Below are 17,665 nucleotides of genomic sequence, written 5' to 3'. Positions count from 1 at the left end.
ATGAATTCAGAAACCAATAAAATAACCAACTTGTGATTCGTTAATCGTAATTGTGTAGACACTGTCAATCTGTGGCGTCAGCATGTACGGTGCCTTCAGAAAGTATTCATACCCCTTGACTTTTGTTGTTGTTACAGCCTGAATTCAAAATGGATGAAATGGAATTTATCACCCGCCTACACATAATACCCCATAATGACAATTTAAGATTTAAGTCAAAACTGTAACTCGGCCACTCAGGAAAATTCACTGTCTTCTTGGTAAGCAACTCCAGTGTAGATTTGGCCTTTTGTGTTAGGTTATTGTCCTGTTGAAAAGGTGGATTCATCTCCCAGTGTCTGGTGGAAAGAAGCCTGATTCAGATTTTCCTCTAGGATTTACCTGTGCTTAGCTCAATTCCATTTATTTGTTATCCCAAAAAACTCCTCAGTCCTTAAGCATTACGAGCATACCCATAACATGATGGAGCCACCCCTATGCTTGAAAATATGGAGAGTGTTACTCAGTAATGTGTTGTATTGGATTTGACCCAAACATACCATTTGTATTCAGAACAAAAAGTTTAATTGCTTTGCCAAATTTTGTTGCACTATTACTTTAGTGCCTTATTGCAAACAGGATGCATGTTTTGGAATATTTTCCTTCTTTTCACTCTGTCAATTAGGTTAGTATTGTGGAGTAACTACAATGTTGTTGATCCATCCTCCGCCTGATGGTGAAATCCCCGAGTGGTTTCCTTCCTCCCCGGAAACTGAGTTAGGAAGGACGCCTGTATCTTTGTGGTGACTGGGTGTATTGATACACCCTCCAAAGGTCATTCATAACTTCACAATGATCAAAGGGATATTCAATCTATTATTTATTTTGAACCATCTACAAATAAGTGTCCTTCTTTGCAAGGCATTGGAAAATATTCCTGGTCTAGTTGAATCTGTTTGAAATTCACTGCTTGACTGAGGGACCTTACACATGTGTGGGGTACAGAGATGAGGTAGTCATTCAAAAAACATGTTAAACACTATTAGTGCACACAGAGTGAATCCATGCACCTTATTGTGTGACTATTTATGCACATTTGTAGTCCAGAACATATTTAGGCCATAACAAAGGTTGAATACTTATTGACTTAAGACACTTCAGCTTTTAATTTAGAAATCATTTGTAAAAAAAATTAAAACAAAACATAATTCCACTTTCACATGATGGAGTTGTGTGTGAGCTAGTGACAACAACAACAAAAATCTCAATTTCATCCATTTTAAACGCAGGATGTAACACCAACAACATGTGGAAAAAGTCAAGGGGTGTGAATACTTTCTGAAGACTAAACATCCACAAACAACATGATGTTTATGTTATTTGGATTTTCTCGCCTCTCCTCCTACTAAAAGAAAGAATGTATAAAGCTTAGCATTCACATTCACACCCAGGTCACATAAAAGGAGCCAGTGTTGAGTAAACACCTTGATTGCTTTATGGCTGGCCCTCTAACCATCAGCTACAGCAGCCCAGTCTTGTCTGTCTGTCTTGTCTGTATCCATCCTCTGTTTGGTTCTGGGAAATCCAGGCCCCGCAGTAATCTTTTCCCTGCTAGCCCTTTAATAAACCACAGGCCGCTTCATTAGCCTGCGCTCACACAGTGATTGATTGCTGCCAGTCACAGAAACCCCATCCTACCTCTTCTCTCCCTCAACCCACAAAATGAGCCACTTCTTCAGCTACCACCCATCACACTATTAAAGGAGAGTATTCACTTGGAGCCAGAGAGGGGAGTGGCCTCAGCTCTCTAACATGGGCAATGCAACAGTGTTCCTTTTGTTCAAACGCTTGGGACAACATCGGTTTATGGGATGCGCTATACAGCCTCTAATTCTATTATTTAGGAGTTCACATTCTGTTTTGGTACGAGTAAAGACATCAGAATGATCCAATGAGCGGGTTCAACAATGAGCTGTTCATTCTCATAAAAAAGACAGTTGAATGCACCTTGATTGTTAAAGAACCAGTTGCCTTTAGTAGGGAACGTTTTTGTAGATGACATTTAAAGAAAAAGTCATATATCCTAATCTCAGTTGTAATTCCAATTTATTTTGTGCACCACATTATAGTCATTGGCACACATTCCTATTTTGTGTGGGAAAGTCTACTGCATTGTAGTAAATTAATTCATTTCAGAAATAAAACAGTTTTATTTATGGTGACGTTGGTGCTTATAATATGGAAATATCGACCATAATACAAACAGATCACACAATTTAGGTTCATATTATAAGGTGTAAACAAGTCGTGGCTGGAGAAAACACCACCATTACTACCAAGGGCCACAACTACAGTAATTTAACAGAAGACCAGGAAACTGTATGACGCCTTTAGCTACAACAGTGATAGAATATACAGTATAATGGGTAATAAGGTTTTATGTTTGGGTGGCTTTTCATCCTCCTATCCTGCACTGTACCGAAGTACCATTTCAAATATTCCCTTATCTAAAATGTATGGGCTATGCGATCCTTCACAATACTAGAGAGAGATACAGAGGGGAAACGTGCTAGATGGTGTTCAGCTGCAGTAATATCACTATCTCGCTCTCCTCACCAAGAATTGCTATAAAGCTATTTCGAAAATTGCACCCATATATTTCTGGGAGACAGTTAGCTCCTCTTGGTGACAGTGCATCTTTTACATTGAATTATACCATTCAGAGGAGTTATCAGAGCAGGTCAATTACTCACAGCACAGGCCGGAGCCCAGTGCCTGACGCCATAGCCAGCCTACTGCCCACAACCTACTGCCTTCTGCCCCTGCAGAGAGAGGACTCAAGATAGACATTCACAGTCACACCCCTATGGTGCTCATATCTGTCCACACACCAATTCAACACAACACCTTCTTTCGCTCACAGAAAGGCGTCTGCATGCTTCTCATCTGAAACAGCTTGTGCATACAGTGCATTCGGAAAGTATTCAGACCCTTTGACTTTTTCCACGTTTACAGCAGTATTCTAAAAATGATTAAATCGTTTTTTCCCACATCAATCTATACACAATACCCCATAACGACAACTCAAAAACAGGTATCTAGAAATGTTTGCAAATGTATTAATAATAAAAATGTGAAATATCACATTTACATAAGTATTCAGACCATTTACTCAGTACTTTGTTGAAGCAACTTTGGCAGCGATTATAGTCTCTCCCATTCTTCTCTGCAGATCCTCTCAAGCTCTGTGAAGTTGGATGGGGAGTTTTGCTTCATAGCTATTTTTCAGGTCTCTCCAGAGATGATCGGGTTCAAGTCTGGGATCTGGCTGGGTCACTCAAGGACATTCAGAGACTTGTCCCGAGGCCACTCCTGCGTTTTTTTGGCTGTGTGCTTCGGATCATTGTCCTGTTGGAAGGTGAACCTTTGCCCTAGTCTGAGGTCCTGAGTACTTTGGAGCAGGTTTTCACCAAGTATCTCTCTGTACTTTTCTCCGTTCATCTTTCAGTCGATTCTGACTAGTCTCCCAGTCTCTGCTGCTGAACAACATCCCCACAGCATGATGCTGCCACCACCATGCTTCATCATAGGGATGGTACAAGGTTTTCTCCAGACGTGACACTTGGAATTCAGGCCAAAGGGTTCAATCTTGGTTTCATCAGACCAGAGAATCTTGTTTCTCATGGTCTGAGTGTCCTTTAGGTGCCTTTTTGGCAAACTCCAAGCGGGCTGTAAAGTGCCTTTTACTGAGGAGTGGCTTCCGTCTGGCCACTCTACCATAAAGGCCTGATTGGTGGAGTGCTGCAGAAATGGTTGTCCTTCTCTCATCTCCACAGAGGAACTCTGGAGCTCTGTCAGAGTGACCATCTGGTTCTTAGTCACCTCCCTGGCCAAGACCCTCCTCCCCTGATTGCTTGATTGCTCAGTTGGGCCGGGCAGCCAGCTCTAGGAAGAGTCTTGGTGGTTCCAAACCTCTCCATTTAAGAATGATGGAGGCCACTGTGTTCTTGGGGACCTTCAAATGCTGTAGACATTTTTTGGTACCCTTCCCCAGATCTGTGCCTCGACACAATCCACAATGTCTATGAGCTCTACGGACAATTCCTTCGACCTCATGGCTTGGTTTTTGCTCTGACATGCAGTGTCAACTGTGGGACCTGATATAGACAGGTGTGTGCCTTTCCAAATCATGTCCAATCATTTGAGTTTACCACAAGTGGACTCAAATCAAATTTTAGAAACATCTCAAGGATGTTCAATGGAAACAGGTTGCACCTGAGCTCAATTTCGAGTCTCATAGCAAAGGGTCTGAATACTTATGTAAATTATACATGTGCAAAAATGTCTAAAAACCTGTTTTTTCTTTGGGTATCGTGTGTAGTTTGAGGAAAAAACACATTTTAATCAATTTTAGAATAAGGTTGTAACTTAACAAAATGTGGAAGAATTCAAGGGGTCTGAATACTTTCCGAATCCACTGTATATTATGACAAAACATTTTGACGTTTTTGTTTGTTTTGATCTTCTGCAAGGCTTTTTTCGGCTGTTTGTGCACACAAAAATGTATCAAGAGGCAAGCCAAAGTCAGTAGCCAAAGTCTATGCCTCTTCGTCGGTGATTGGTCAACAGTAGAGATTCTTCAACGAAGTGTTTGTTGTCATTCAACAAGGGATGACTTGTTTTCATGCATATTTTTTCATTGAGAAATACTGCACCAAACATCTTAGTTAGATGTAAAATGAATGGCATATTTCTTGAGTTATTTTAGATTCATTTGAACTATATTAGCTACGGCGTCTCAAGATTGATATACAGTATTTTTTCTCGTTTTTTCAAGTGAATGTTGGCTACAGTAGGCGCCAGCCGAACCAAAACACACTGACGCCTTAACACAGTTAGTACAAAGCAACTTTGCAAGTGTTAAAATCTCGGTGTTAAGGTAAAAATGTGTTGTGAGCGTTATATCTGAGTGTTGATTCTAGGGGGGTTAACACCAGGGGGATTGAAATTGACACATTCACATGCGGTGAATAAATTAAGTGTTATTTGAATCACTGTGGAATCAACACTTGATGGTGTTGTTGTTACTTCGACTGTGTCGAGTTAATTTCCATTAACCCTCCCAGAGTTAAAAAGACGTGTGAGGGGCCTCATTATCATTCTTCCTAGAATGCTTTGTTGCAGGTTGATTTTTAGAATAGTTTGTTTTAATATCTGTTTCCGCATGCACATTGATTGATTCATTAATCAGTAAATAACAAATAAAAATCTAAACTAATCCAATCTGTAAGGAGATGGACTTATTTCACCCTGAGACGATTGTTCCAGTTTAGATGGTTAAGGTCGTCTTGAATGCAGGTTGTGGATTATAAAATATTCCAATTGTTGGATATCCTTCCTCTGGCTCAATTCTGATGGGAATTACTAATCATTTGACAAACCAGACAACAACAACCCCCCCCTCCCCCCATCCCAATAGTTTAACACTATTTTGGTGGGTCACATCAAATTTCTAAGAAAATGTTGAAGGTGTTCAATTGAACTCCGTGGCTGTTAAAATTCTGACCTCAAATTTGCTGTGTACGATTCCATTACTAATGAAAAACGTATATAGGCACTGTAATTATACTATTTTTCTATTATATTATATTTAGTTTCAGTTTCCATTTAGTAATCTGAATCTGGCCTTTATAACTGTCACAGCTGCCAATACAGTAGGTACTACATTATGACTGTTAATATGAATCACATCACCTATTTCAAAGAAGAAGGAGGTGTCTTTATAGTAACTGTAGTGATGTTTCTGTTACTCAGATCAAAAACACACAGTTCTGTTCTTGCTAGAATAAGCATAAACCATCATATGACTTTCTGTCATGAATAATGATCAATGTGGGCTGTTTGCAGACCGCAAACACTCTGTTCAATGTGCCTGAAGGCGGGAGGGAGGCAGAGAGCAGGGAGCACATTCCTCTCTGACTGAACAGAGCCGAGACAGAGACCCCTCATGATCGGAGCCAGAGGTGGAGATGATCCTCTCAAAGCTAAGGCGTTGAGGTTGTGTGTATGTGTGTTTAGAGTTGACATGGCAACCATACAGAATCACAGAGCTATAGCGAAGCCACCCAGCCCAGGCCTGCATATGTAGAAGAGGGGGGAAGGATACTTTTTTTGTGCTGATGACACCGGAGGTTTGGATAAATAGGGTGATGCGTATACTTTCTGTGTCATATCATCAAAGTATGCAAGTAATTACAGAGTTGAGTAACATGACTGACTGACTGTTATTTTCATTACCATTCATTTCCTCAGTAATATACAGCCAGCAATCTTATGATAGGGTTGGCTATTTATTTCAAACCATCACAGTTATCTCTATGATATCATCAGGCACTAATAGCTTTATTATATAAAGCAACTAAGAATGTAATTTCAATTTTTTTTCAGTAAGAACCTGTACGCTCTAAATACGAAGGATCTCAAATAAAAGAGGTCAAACATTTTCTTCCACTTAGTCACTTCCCCAACACGACACTCCATCCTAACATAGAGCTTTCCTTCTTCCCTTTGGCGTGGCATGACGATCATGTGTAAATAATCTAGGGTCTAAATCCAAAGGGAAATGAGTGTGCAGGTCTTTTCAGATTTACATTGTGTTGTAAAGTTACGCAGGCAAACTTGGCAGGAAATAAGAGAGGGGGGGGGGGGGGGGGAGAAACTCGCCTTTCATCATTTCCCCCAAATCAGAGAAGGAAATGAATATGGATGCCCTCCGGCAGGCGAGAGGGAGAAGGAGAGTGGGGAAGGAAATTCAGTGCCTGATGAGGTCCCTAAAGAATGCGTCTGGACACAGCCGGAACCTTCTCAGCTGGGTCCGTGCCAGGGTGGGAGGGCTACATGCAGGGAACATGCTAACAGACACACATGTATGTATATGCACGTACACACACAAGCACATGCGCAAAAATACAGTGTTGTCAAAATACGATGGAAATGCAGTTCAAATGTAAGATGGATAGGCCTGCATTGTTTACAAACAAACCCCCGATCTATATAAACTACATCAAATGTGTTCCATCTGGTATATAGTTTCACGTATCAAACAGCCAATCACAGCCAATCCCTTTTTCAAATGTAATCAAATGATAGAGGTTCAGACCGTTTAGATGTATGTTTATAGTACAGTAGATATGAAGAGATAGGCAGTTCAGCTGAGAAAGAGCCAGTCCAGTGTTAATGTCATGGCTCCGGGCGATGGGCTATGATCTGTGTATGACCTCTGTGACGTTGTCGTGGAGATGATCTCCCCACAGGCAACGGTTACCAAAGAGACACCAAAGCCCTGAGTTCTGGTCATGTCACTCACAGACTCACAGACGATTGTTGTGGCTTATGGCCAAGGTTCGTGGCTGAATCCAAATATGATCACTCTCACCACCAGACACAATGGCTTTCCTCTGTCCCAAACACTATACCACAGACAGTCATGGAGAAAATGGACAATCTTCCAGAACTTCCCAAAATAACCTGAGGGATCTGTGAGGTCATTCAAACAAACAAAAAGGAGAATGCTGAGCTCCCACAACAAGACGTCCTACAACAGTTTCTGATCACGCCACTGTTATCACAATGCTAATATTTAATGCCAGAGTATACCTAAACAACTACAGGTACTCAAAAAAGTGTAAAGGGAAACAATAAATAACAAAGATTAGTCATAGATTTCTTTTTGTTAAATAACTTCCTATATTCTATTAATATAATATCCCTTTTCCTTTGTATTTGACATGTTATTGAAACGCATACAAATCGACACTGTATGTTCAGGGAAATATCTAGATCTGGTATCCATTGAAATGCATATTGTCGTTATCCCTCAGAATGAATTGAACTACAGTATGATGTGGAACAGGATCCTACTAACACTTAATGACTCCCTCTGGCAGTGTAATGGCAGGTATTAGAGTGCTGATCCCACAAAGCCCTGCCTCCCTGGCCTAGACACACACACACACAGGCCCCTCAGACTATTTGCCATCATCAGACCAGACGATCTGGTTAGCTCTCAGACGTCACCCGCCTTCTCACTCAGTTCATTTCCATGTTCAGTACAGCAAAGTGTTTTACCACAGAAAATGAAAATGAGCGTTCCTTATCAGGCAGGTTCAGGTACTAACTCCCTGTTTCACTGTTTCAAAACGTTTTTTTCCCGACTGCTTTTGGTTTATGAGTACAATCTGAAAGACAGGAAGAGAAAGGTGGAGATACTTCACTAGCATGACAGCATAACTTATGAGGGGCCTGGTTAGTGACCGCTTGAATGTACATTACGTGATGTGAAATATGACGAGCAGGGAACACAGGGACAACCGACAGGGGATAGGATACAATATACTTTATTGCCCATTTACATGGAAATTCAGCATACAAATACACAAACAACACAATATACTATATGCAGTACAGAAAACTGTAAAGTTAGTACACAAGTCATTACATTTTCACATATTCAAAGTCTCTGTGGCCGACCGTGTATTGGGCCTGCATCTGTCCAATGTCCAACTCTTCCCTGAAATTCCTGTATCAGAGGGCACAGATTAATCTATATCTGCTCATACTGTATTGTACGTGGATACTCAGTTACTAATGTGTAATTACTAAAGTAAGTGGTATTCAATAGATAAATGTTACCTTGAAGACTTGTATCCAATAACAAAAATCTTACTTTGGTTTCATATTAATTCAATCCCTTTTCAATCACAGTACCTACCTTTTTAACCAACTAGTTCTTTGGAAAAAGTTGCCTGGGTGTTATTTAGAACTTTGTAGAAATGCCAGAAATGCATTTGTCCAATCAATCATGAAACATTTGCGGTTCTCTAAATCTCATCTGTGACATCATCACGGCATCCAACACCCACATGAACCTTTCCTGATGACAGCTAATGTTCTTTCTTATGTGTGAGATGATCATCTTAAAGAAGAGGTGAGGAAAAGGCTAAGAAAATGCCTAAATAATCAGGGGTTCGCAGCGAAGCTCTGAAACCTATTTTTATTCTTTTTTTTATGACATGGTCAAATAACTCAAGCATAGATTGGGAACTTTTTTTTCTAATTTGACACAGAAAGTAGAGGCCATGAGTAAGTTGGTAAAAAAATAATGGCAATGATTGGCCTATAGGGGGCAATGTTATAAGCATAATAGCTATCACCGGGTTTGACCTAGAGATTATACCATGCGCTAATAAGCTAAAATATGCCAAAAAAATACATCAAAAGTATGACACCACTACCATGGTCATCCCTAAGATGAACCACACTGAATTTGGTATTGATATCTCAAACAACAAGGAAACTATTAACAACTCATTCTTGCATAGGTCACGCTAAATGCTCAAAATCATCTGCAATCATCTTCTTCTCATGATCCATACGTCAGATTCACTCATTACATCAGTCTTAATGGTTTTGATAAATAGATGATGCATTAAAATATGGCTACACTGTACCTATAGATGCACGTTAGCACATATGCTAATGCTAAAAATACTTTACAAATATTTGAATCATCCACCTGATGGGTGTGCTAAATAAAGCTGACTAAACAGCATGATCACTACACAGGTGCACTTTGTGCTGGGGACAATAAAAGGTCACTCTAAAATGTGCAGTTTTGTCACACAACACAATGCCACAGATGTCTCAAGTTTTGAGGGAGTGTGCAATTGGCATGCTGATTGCAGGAATGTCCACCAGAGCTGTTGCCAGAGTTAATTTCTAAACCATAAGCTGCTTCCAACATAGTTTTAGAGAATTTGGCAGTACCTCTAACCAGCCTCACAACCGCACACCATGTGTAACCATGCCAGCCCAGTACCTCTACATTCGGCTTCTTCACCTGTAGGACCGTCTGAGACCAGCCACCCAGACAACTGATGAAACTGTGGAGTATTTCTGTCTGTAATAAAGCCCTTTTGCATGGAAAATCTCATTCGGATTGGCTATGCCTGGCTCCCCAGTGGGTGGGCCTATGCCCTCCCAGGCCAACTCATGGCTGCGCTCCTGCCCAGTCATGTGAAATCCATAGATTAGGGCCTATTGCATATATTTAAATTGACTGATGAACTGTAACGCAGTAAAATTATTGTCATTGTTGCATGCTGCGTTTTTTTGTTCAGTACATGTATACTCAATGAATTAGCCTCTAGTAAATTTGAAAATAATAACCAAACTACAGCACTAGTTTATTACTTCACTTGTGTCATCCTTGTGGTATTATGAGATAAACATGGGGCAATGCTTTCACTGATTGCACATAAAGGAAGATAGTTCCTACATGATAGAGTGCTTACTTTGTTATCCAAATGATCTTGTGTCCTTTCTGTCTTCCTGTGAACCCCGTTCATTGCTGCTTCCAGCTAAATTATTTGAAAATGTTTTTGCACTGGTCTCTAAACAGAAGCATAACATATCCTCATAAATATAAAATATACTATCTATGCCCTTTTCATGTATCACACATGTGAGACAGGTTACCACAAGACTATAACAATGTTAGAAAATATCTACTGAGTGACTTGCTATCATAGATTTCTTGGGATATTAAGTGGAATTAGTCAATCTTCATGGTGTATCAAAATGCAACAGAATCATTATATCTTGGGTTTGCCCGCATACATTTTCTTTCCTTAAATTATACCATTCATCATACGCTCATTACAAGGACAGTCAATTTTGAACCAACTCCAATTTCCTTTCATTGCTAGCTTAGATGATACAGGATGCATATTTTTCAAAACTCTGTCTCGACTCTGTTATTGTAGCTAAGAAAATACATTGTGACCTGCATGAATAAATACAATAATAACTTAACATGATTCACATGTTAGGTTGCATGCAAATGGGCCTGTTACTGTATGTCGAGTATGTTGAGTATTCACAGTGACACTTAAGTTAGGTTCCAGAGTAACTACCAGTGGAAAAACTTGTGTAATTACAAAGTAACAGGCTATTACAAGCTTTTACATACATATTACAAGTTATTACATACATATTATTAACGTATGCAGTAATTACTCAATCGTTTGTGTAGTATTGTATTTTATTGCAAACGGAAATAACAGTGATAAGTACTATGCACGTAAGTAACCTATAACTGTTACCTAATATGTACATATGTGGTACAAAGTCATTATACAGGTTATTCCCTTTGATGATTTACTTATGAATTCCACATACCAGGGAAGACCAAGGCATACAACATTAATATGTTCTCTGGGTCCTCTTAATCAAGTTGCAAGTACAACAGAATTATTCTATATTCAACACGGACACCTAAGCTGTCAGTGCTATTTAATGAGTCTCAATTACGATGTTAGTTTCAACAGACTGGCTCAGCAAATGCAGGCAAATTCTCAAGGCTTGAAAAGCACACCAATGGAAAGTGAAGAGCAAGGATAGTCTTACATTATCACATTGTATGGGTACTCGTACTACATTTAACGTATTTCCAACCATGTCACATTTGAAGGAATATTGTACAGTATGAATCTTTACTACCATGTGTTATTAAAGAGGCCCATTAACTGACATTATGAACCGAAGCTACCATAAGAACATGGTTTAAAATGGCAAACATCAGAAGAAATCGATATATGGTTCTGCTTAGGGAATCAAGGAATTGATTGGTTGTCAAATACAATATGTATACAGTAATTGACATTGGAAATATCCTGTTTTTATTGGCCTCTGTATATTCCTGGATCGGTGGTATACTAAGAGGTTCAGGTCCCAGCATCGTTCTTCTAGACACCAAATGTGATTGAATTGGTGAACATTTCAAAAGTGAAAGCCCCACCGTTTGACACCAGTCTAGAAAATGGAGAGCATAGGCCAGGGAGGTCAGCCTGGACGACAGAGTATTGAGTTGATTCATCAAATTAGGTCCTATGTAATTACACTGTGGAACGACTCACGAAAGGTGTCAGCTATAAAACAGCCAGACGGGCAATCAGTGCTCATATTAAATGAAAGTGCAAGGTGTCCAACTTCCTATTCCTCTGGCATTATAGAGATGAGGTGTTTTAAGCCGGCTTGGGCAATGTAGCAATTAAGCCATCTGATTACTTCAACAAATGCAATTTTCATAGATGAATTTGCTAATCAATTTTGTTACGCCTGTCAATTTTGAGAAAGCAGTACAATAGTTTTTCTTAAAATAACACATCGTAACAGCACATTACCAAAAAAAAATAACAGTTTAAACCTATGAAGAAATGTAGTGAGATTGTTTGGTCCTTGTTCCAACTTTCTGAACATAATTAGAAGAATGCAGTCTTTCCAATATACTAATAAACTAAATAAACAACATTTAAATGCAAATTGAACTGCCTGTTAACCTTTAGGAAAAGCATAGAGGCACAGTATGAAATCAGTTTCCTCTGTAATTGTTGCAGATCACACCATTAGCAAAATATTGTCATAGCTCCTGCTACTGCAGACAGTAACTACTGAGGGTTAATTTGCATAATACATCTTAATTGAAACCCATTAAGGATTTGATTAGAAGCAAATCAGGTACGCCGCAGAGAACTTCAGATGAATATTTTCCCTGTGTTTGGGCTTTTTGTTTATCTTGTATAGTTCATATAGTTTCTCTGTCCTCCATTTTGCATTTGCTCTATGCTATTATGTTCTTCGCAATTTAAGTAACTTACAATGCAATGCAATGTAAGTCCTTGTATAGAGCTGAAATAAGAGGACATCTTTGTATCTAGGATATTCTTCTGTGAATTGTGGCAATTAGAACAGATATGGATCTGTATGGATATCTATTTGAGAGGCATATGGTGGTGGATACCTGATCCAGCCCTGACTTCAGAGCCATATGGCCGACACTTTGGTGTACAACTACACATTTCAGTCAACAACTCATGAAGCGGTCCTATTTTTTTTGAAACTTCATTGTGTAAGAGTAAACTGTGTTTCAGAAGGTGATGTACAGGGTAAAAGTGCTTATTACATTCTTATAAGAAGGCGGTGCGCTTTGCAAGTAGACAAACTCCACTGCACTTCATCATGGACAAACGTTCTTCATGTCATCAAAAAGCAGGACCACAGAGTGTTGTTATATTATCTATAATAGTCCCTTCCCAATTTTTCATCCTCAAAGTACATTTGATGAACTGCCTTTGCTCTTCAGTCTTTTCATCATTTCGGTCTTTAACCCATTGTGTCTGTAGGGATCTGGACAAAACACAGTGCCGTGGCATAATTTCCTTCATACTTGGGATGTCAGGTAGAAATAATGAGATTTAGCCTGTTTACAATAAACTCTCCCAATACTCTTGTTATTGTCTGCCTTAATGAGGAAATAAATCATAACATGAAATAGTCTTTTTCTGCTGTGACGATCACATGGAAACATTATCCACATGAATCACCCAGCCCAATAGCATATCAAATTGTGTAATTTGCCTGGAAACTAGTGCAGGTCTCAGAGGGAACACAAGGTGAATGAGCGGTAGCAGGCTGCAGTTGCGTTGTGACTGAGGAGCAGTCAGGCACTTGCCTTAAGACCAATCATAACAGTCTGTTTTCCACACAGGGGGAGAGGAGGAGAGGAGAGCGAGATCAGTACGCTGGAGGGCACAGTAGTCTGTGTTCTTATCACCTAGACAGTGCACCGCCCTGTCTGACTCCCTCTCAGAAAAACAAAAGCCTTCCAAACTATTAGCTATCCACACCTGCTGTCACCTCACCTCACTGGCATGGCATGCAGGTGGAAATGCAATGAGATCAAACAATACAACCCCATATTACTCTTACACCAAATATAAGCGAAGGATGGGGGCAGCTAAAAAAGGGCAGCAAAACCAAGCCACCAAAATCCAAGACATGCAGCAAAAGTCTATATTTTTGGAACAAAACATGATAATAACAAAGGTGGTAATCTTCGACAGAAAAACAGATCATTTCTCACAATTTTATTTGGTGGTGTAATTTCCTTTAATCCATGTCAAATCAAACAGATGCAATGGACTTCTTTTTACCTAAACTAGGATCAACAACATCTGCCTTAATGGTAAGATGTTTCCAGAACAAACCACTTAGGAGGAATTTCAGCTAGCCAATTCCCACAAGCTGCTGTCACTCACTTAATGGTACTGCAACACTTAATGCCTTTGTCTGTTCTCCAGTTTATCTTGTTAACAGCAAATTGGGCTAACGGTTTGAGGCACAGCTAGAGATATTGTAAAACCGATAAGATAAATACTTCCACTGACGCAAAATAAACGTAAGGCCACTTTCACTCAGAAATGTATTTAGTCCACTAACCACTTATAGGGTTAAACGTGTATCCAACATATGAAACCAAAATACACATTTCATAAATGTTTACTATATTCCTTCCTATATTCATTAACTTTTCTATTTAAATCTAAAGGTTTAGTGTGTTCTACAGTGTGCCAGGAAGGAATTGTCACTTTAAGTTACCTTCTGCTCAATGAATGTTGAAAAAATCTAATCAAATTTACAAACATACCTATTAATAGTACTATTCTCCAAGGAGAAGAGAAGCACCCTGAAAACCAAATGTCCCATGAATTAATGTGTTGTTGCTTGAGGAGATTGTGAAAATTAAAAATGTTAAGGGGCAGTAAAGACAGAGGGATAGGCCAACTACATCTTCAAGAGCACTACATATAAATGAAACCTATTCCTTGCATCTCTTATTTCAATACCACTCTCTCCTTGTTCCCTTCCACACATCATTAAACATATTATTATAACATGACTGTCAGCCCACGTCTCTCTTCGCTCCATTCTTGCTCTGCCAGGTAATCAATTTGTCGTCACTCTCTGTAACCCCAGTAAAGTCATCAAGCGAAATGAGTTACAGCTGCAAAGACCTTTCAAGAATACAGAGGAAAAAAAGCGAGCGAGAGAAATGACAACACAGCCCAGGAATATTCTGCCGCCTGATAGCACATCCCAGGTCTTGAAGATGAAATATTAATGCACAATTTGTTTATCTGCAGGCCCACATCTCTCCAGTGCCGAGCTGTTAATTTTCTATCGGCACAGACAACGGATCAGTCAGTCATGAACTCTTCACAGCCATTACCGGGAGACATTTTGATTAAGTATTCCTAATGTAGTGGATAGGAAAGAATGAAAACACTCTGCCTGCCAACTTTTGATTGACCATTAAGCCACTGATGAATGTGCCTGTCAAAGAGGAGACAATTACCTCAACAATGAAGAAACTCTTCTGGAAGGCTTATTTCTCTATAGGGCTGACACATTTACCAGATTACAGGCGAGGCAGCTGAGAGCGTGTAAAGGGATCGCTTAGGAACTCTCAACAGTTCCCAGAATAATAGTGGGATAAGGCTTTTTTTCAGAGTGGAATGTGGGACAAATATTTTGTGTATGAATATGAGGATGAGTCTCTGTGTTTGGTGATGTTTTTTCTTTCTCTCTCTCTTTAAGTGTGTGTGTGTGTGTATGTGTGTGTGTACATACACTTGAGTGTGTCTATTAGATAAGGGGTTCACTATCTGAAGCGGATACAAAGATCCGCCATTATTGGCAGAGAACAATCACCATCTGGTGTCTACATCGCAACCATAATAAGGACCGATAACTTCTAAACCCACTGAACAGCATCCCACCACCTCCACTGATAATACCCTTCATCAATTCATTCATATCCATCATCTCAATGATTTTGATTCCCTCTTTTTAATAACGCAGCTTGGATGCACTATAGTATGCCATTGTGTAAACACCATCAAGAACAAAGTCAAGGTTAATCATACGAGTGATGAATTACTAAGCAATAACAATAATTATTTTGCAGTGTGGGATAACAAAGGATACTGGCCTATCTGGTCTTAGTAACCAGGTTTGTAAACACTCAAATGAGTCGGTCACCATAATAAACCCTGCATAGGCACACTGATGACCCAAAGCACTACAGTAGGCAAAAGAGCGTGGTCTACTCTTGTGTTTATATTTTGCACATTGTACTGTAAGTGTAGGCCTACTGTATGTATTCAGCTGACTGAATCCAGATGAGTGACAACCAGGTATAACTATTTACATAAAATGTGCATTACACTGTTACAGTGTTTGTCAATGATTGTCTCGGGTGTAATCCATCTAGGAAAAAGAATAATTGTTTATGAACATCATAAACAACACAGTAAACACACACACACGCACAAACCAAAATGTGACATGCTTGAATAATAATAATCATATATATTTTTTTAAATTTAAAATAGATTCTCTCTCTCTGCGTGTGCGTGTGCGTGTCCTCCATTTGTCTGGGCTATAGATATAAAGAGTTCATCGGAAGTTCAAATGTTTAGGACAGCCACCCGAAGCACACGTGAAATATACATTTACGCAAGTCTTAATTGTTTATGGCAATACAAACCACTTTTGCGTTATACTAAAACAACTTTTGAACGACTTGGAATAAATTACAATACATGTCCTTCTTCTTCAAAAACAGAAAATTAAACAAATTATAGCCGAAGATAGCCAAATATTCAAATATGATACTCGGCTATAAAAGATTGCCGAGTATCATATTTGAATAAATTGCACCTTCGTCATCCGGTATTACTGTCACTTTGACATTCGATTTGGGCCAGTGTACTACCCAAAACATCATACAGATCAAAGTCTACTGCTATACTGTTTTAACATAAACAATATCAGTTTGATAACAACAACATCTAATATTGTTTAAGACTAATATGATAGGTGTGAATGTCCTCTTACCCGCAGCCCGTTTCGGCGCCTGCTGTTTTCTCCTTGGCATTTTTGAACTGGTAGTTCACGTAGCTCACTCACTCTGCCCAGGTGAAATCGGTATGCGGTCTAGTATGATAGTCCATGCAGAGAGAGCGACTCTTTATTTAGAGTAGCCTACTTCTCTCACTATAAAATCCAGAGTCAGAAAACGTTGTCTAGGCAAAACAGATGTCAGAGCAGTTATTCTTCTTTCTCCTCCGTTCCTAGATCATCTAGGGCGGATTGTCTTCTTTTCTTTTCGTGTTGGACCACCAAAGCCATGGGACTACGTCCGTCAGATGCCAGGCAGGTTTTGAGAGCGCTCTGTATTGAATAGCGTGTGTTCAAGGAAGAGCGTAAAACGTTGGGTAATGGTAGGCTATCACGCACGGAGCAGGCAGGGTGAGGCGATGCCAGCAAACATCGATCCATAGAACAAACTGAACATTAAAAACTCCTCCCTCGCCTGGACTTGATGATGGCAGCGAGACATTTGTTACACCAGATAATCATGAGTTTATTAAAGGGACAGGGGCCAGAGAACACACCAGGATATGTAAGGGCTGTTTCAGCGATAATAATGTGCAAAATGTCATTGATTTAAGTTCCATTTTGTTTCTACCAAGGGTTCTGAGATGATGGAAGAAAGGAACTTAAATTATTTCCATAGATAGTAAATGCTATATTACCAAATCAAATTGTATTTATCACATGCTTCGTAATCAACAGGTGTAGACTAACAGTGAAATGCGTTCTTATGTGCCCTTCTCAACAATGCAGAGAGAGGGAGAAAAAGATCAATAATAGAAAAAGAATAACATTAGGAATAAATGCACAATGAGTATGCTAACTTAGCTATATATATATATTTTTTAAA

General features: G+C 39.4%; 1 protein-coding gene across 1 annotated transcript in view; it reads right to left on the bottom strand.

Moving 5' to 3' along the window:
- Positions 1–17,301, bottom strand: part of tshz2 (teashirt zinc finger homeobox 2) — a 43,948-nt gene extending 26,647 nt beyond the window's left edge. The window contains exon 1 of the mRNA XM_020460098.2: positions 16,777–17,301. Within this exon, the coding sequence (XP_020315687.1) occupies positions 16,777–16,816 (40 nt within the window). The 5' untranslated portion in view covers positions 16,817–17,301. The remainder of the gene's footprint in view (positions 1–16,776) is intronic.
- Positions 17,302–17,665: the final 364 nt, after the last annotated feature.

The sequence above is a fragment of the Oncorhynchus kisutch genome, linkage group LG24 (genome assembly GCF_002021735.2).
Source record: "Oncorhynchus kisutch isolate 150728-3 linkage group LG24, Okis_V2, whole genome shotgun sequence".
NCBI classification, from domain to species: domain Eukaryota; kingdom Metazoa; phylum Chordata; class Actinopteri; order Salmoniformes; family Salmonidae; genus Oncorhynchus; species Oncorhynchus kisutch.
This window is presented reverse-complemented; position numbering and strand designations above follow the sequence as displayed.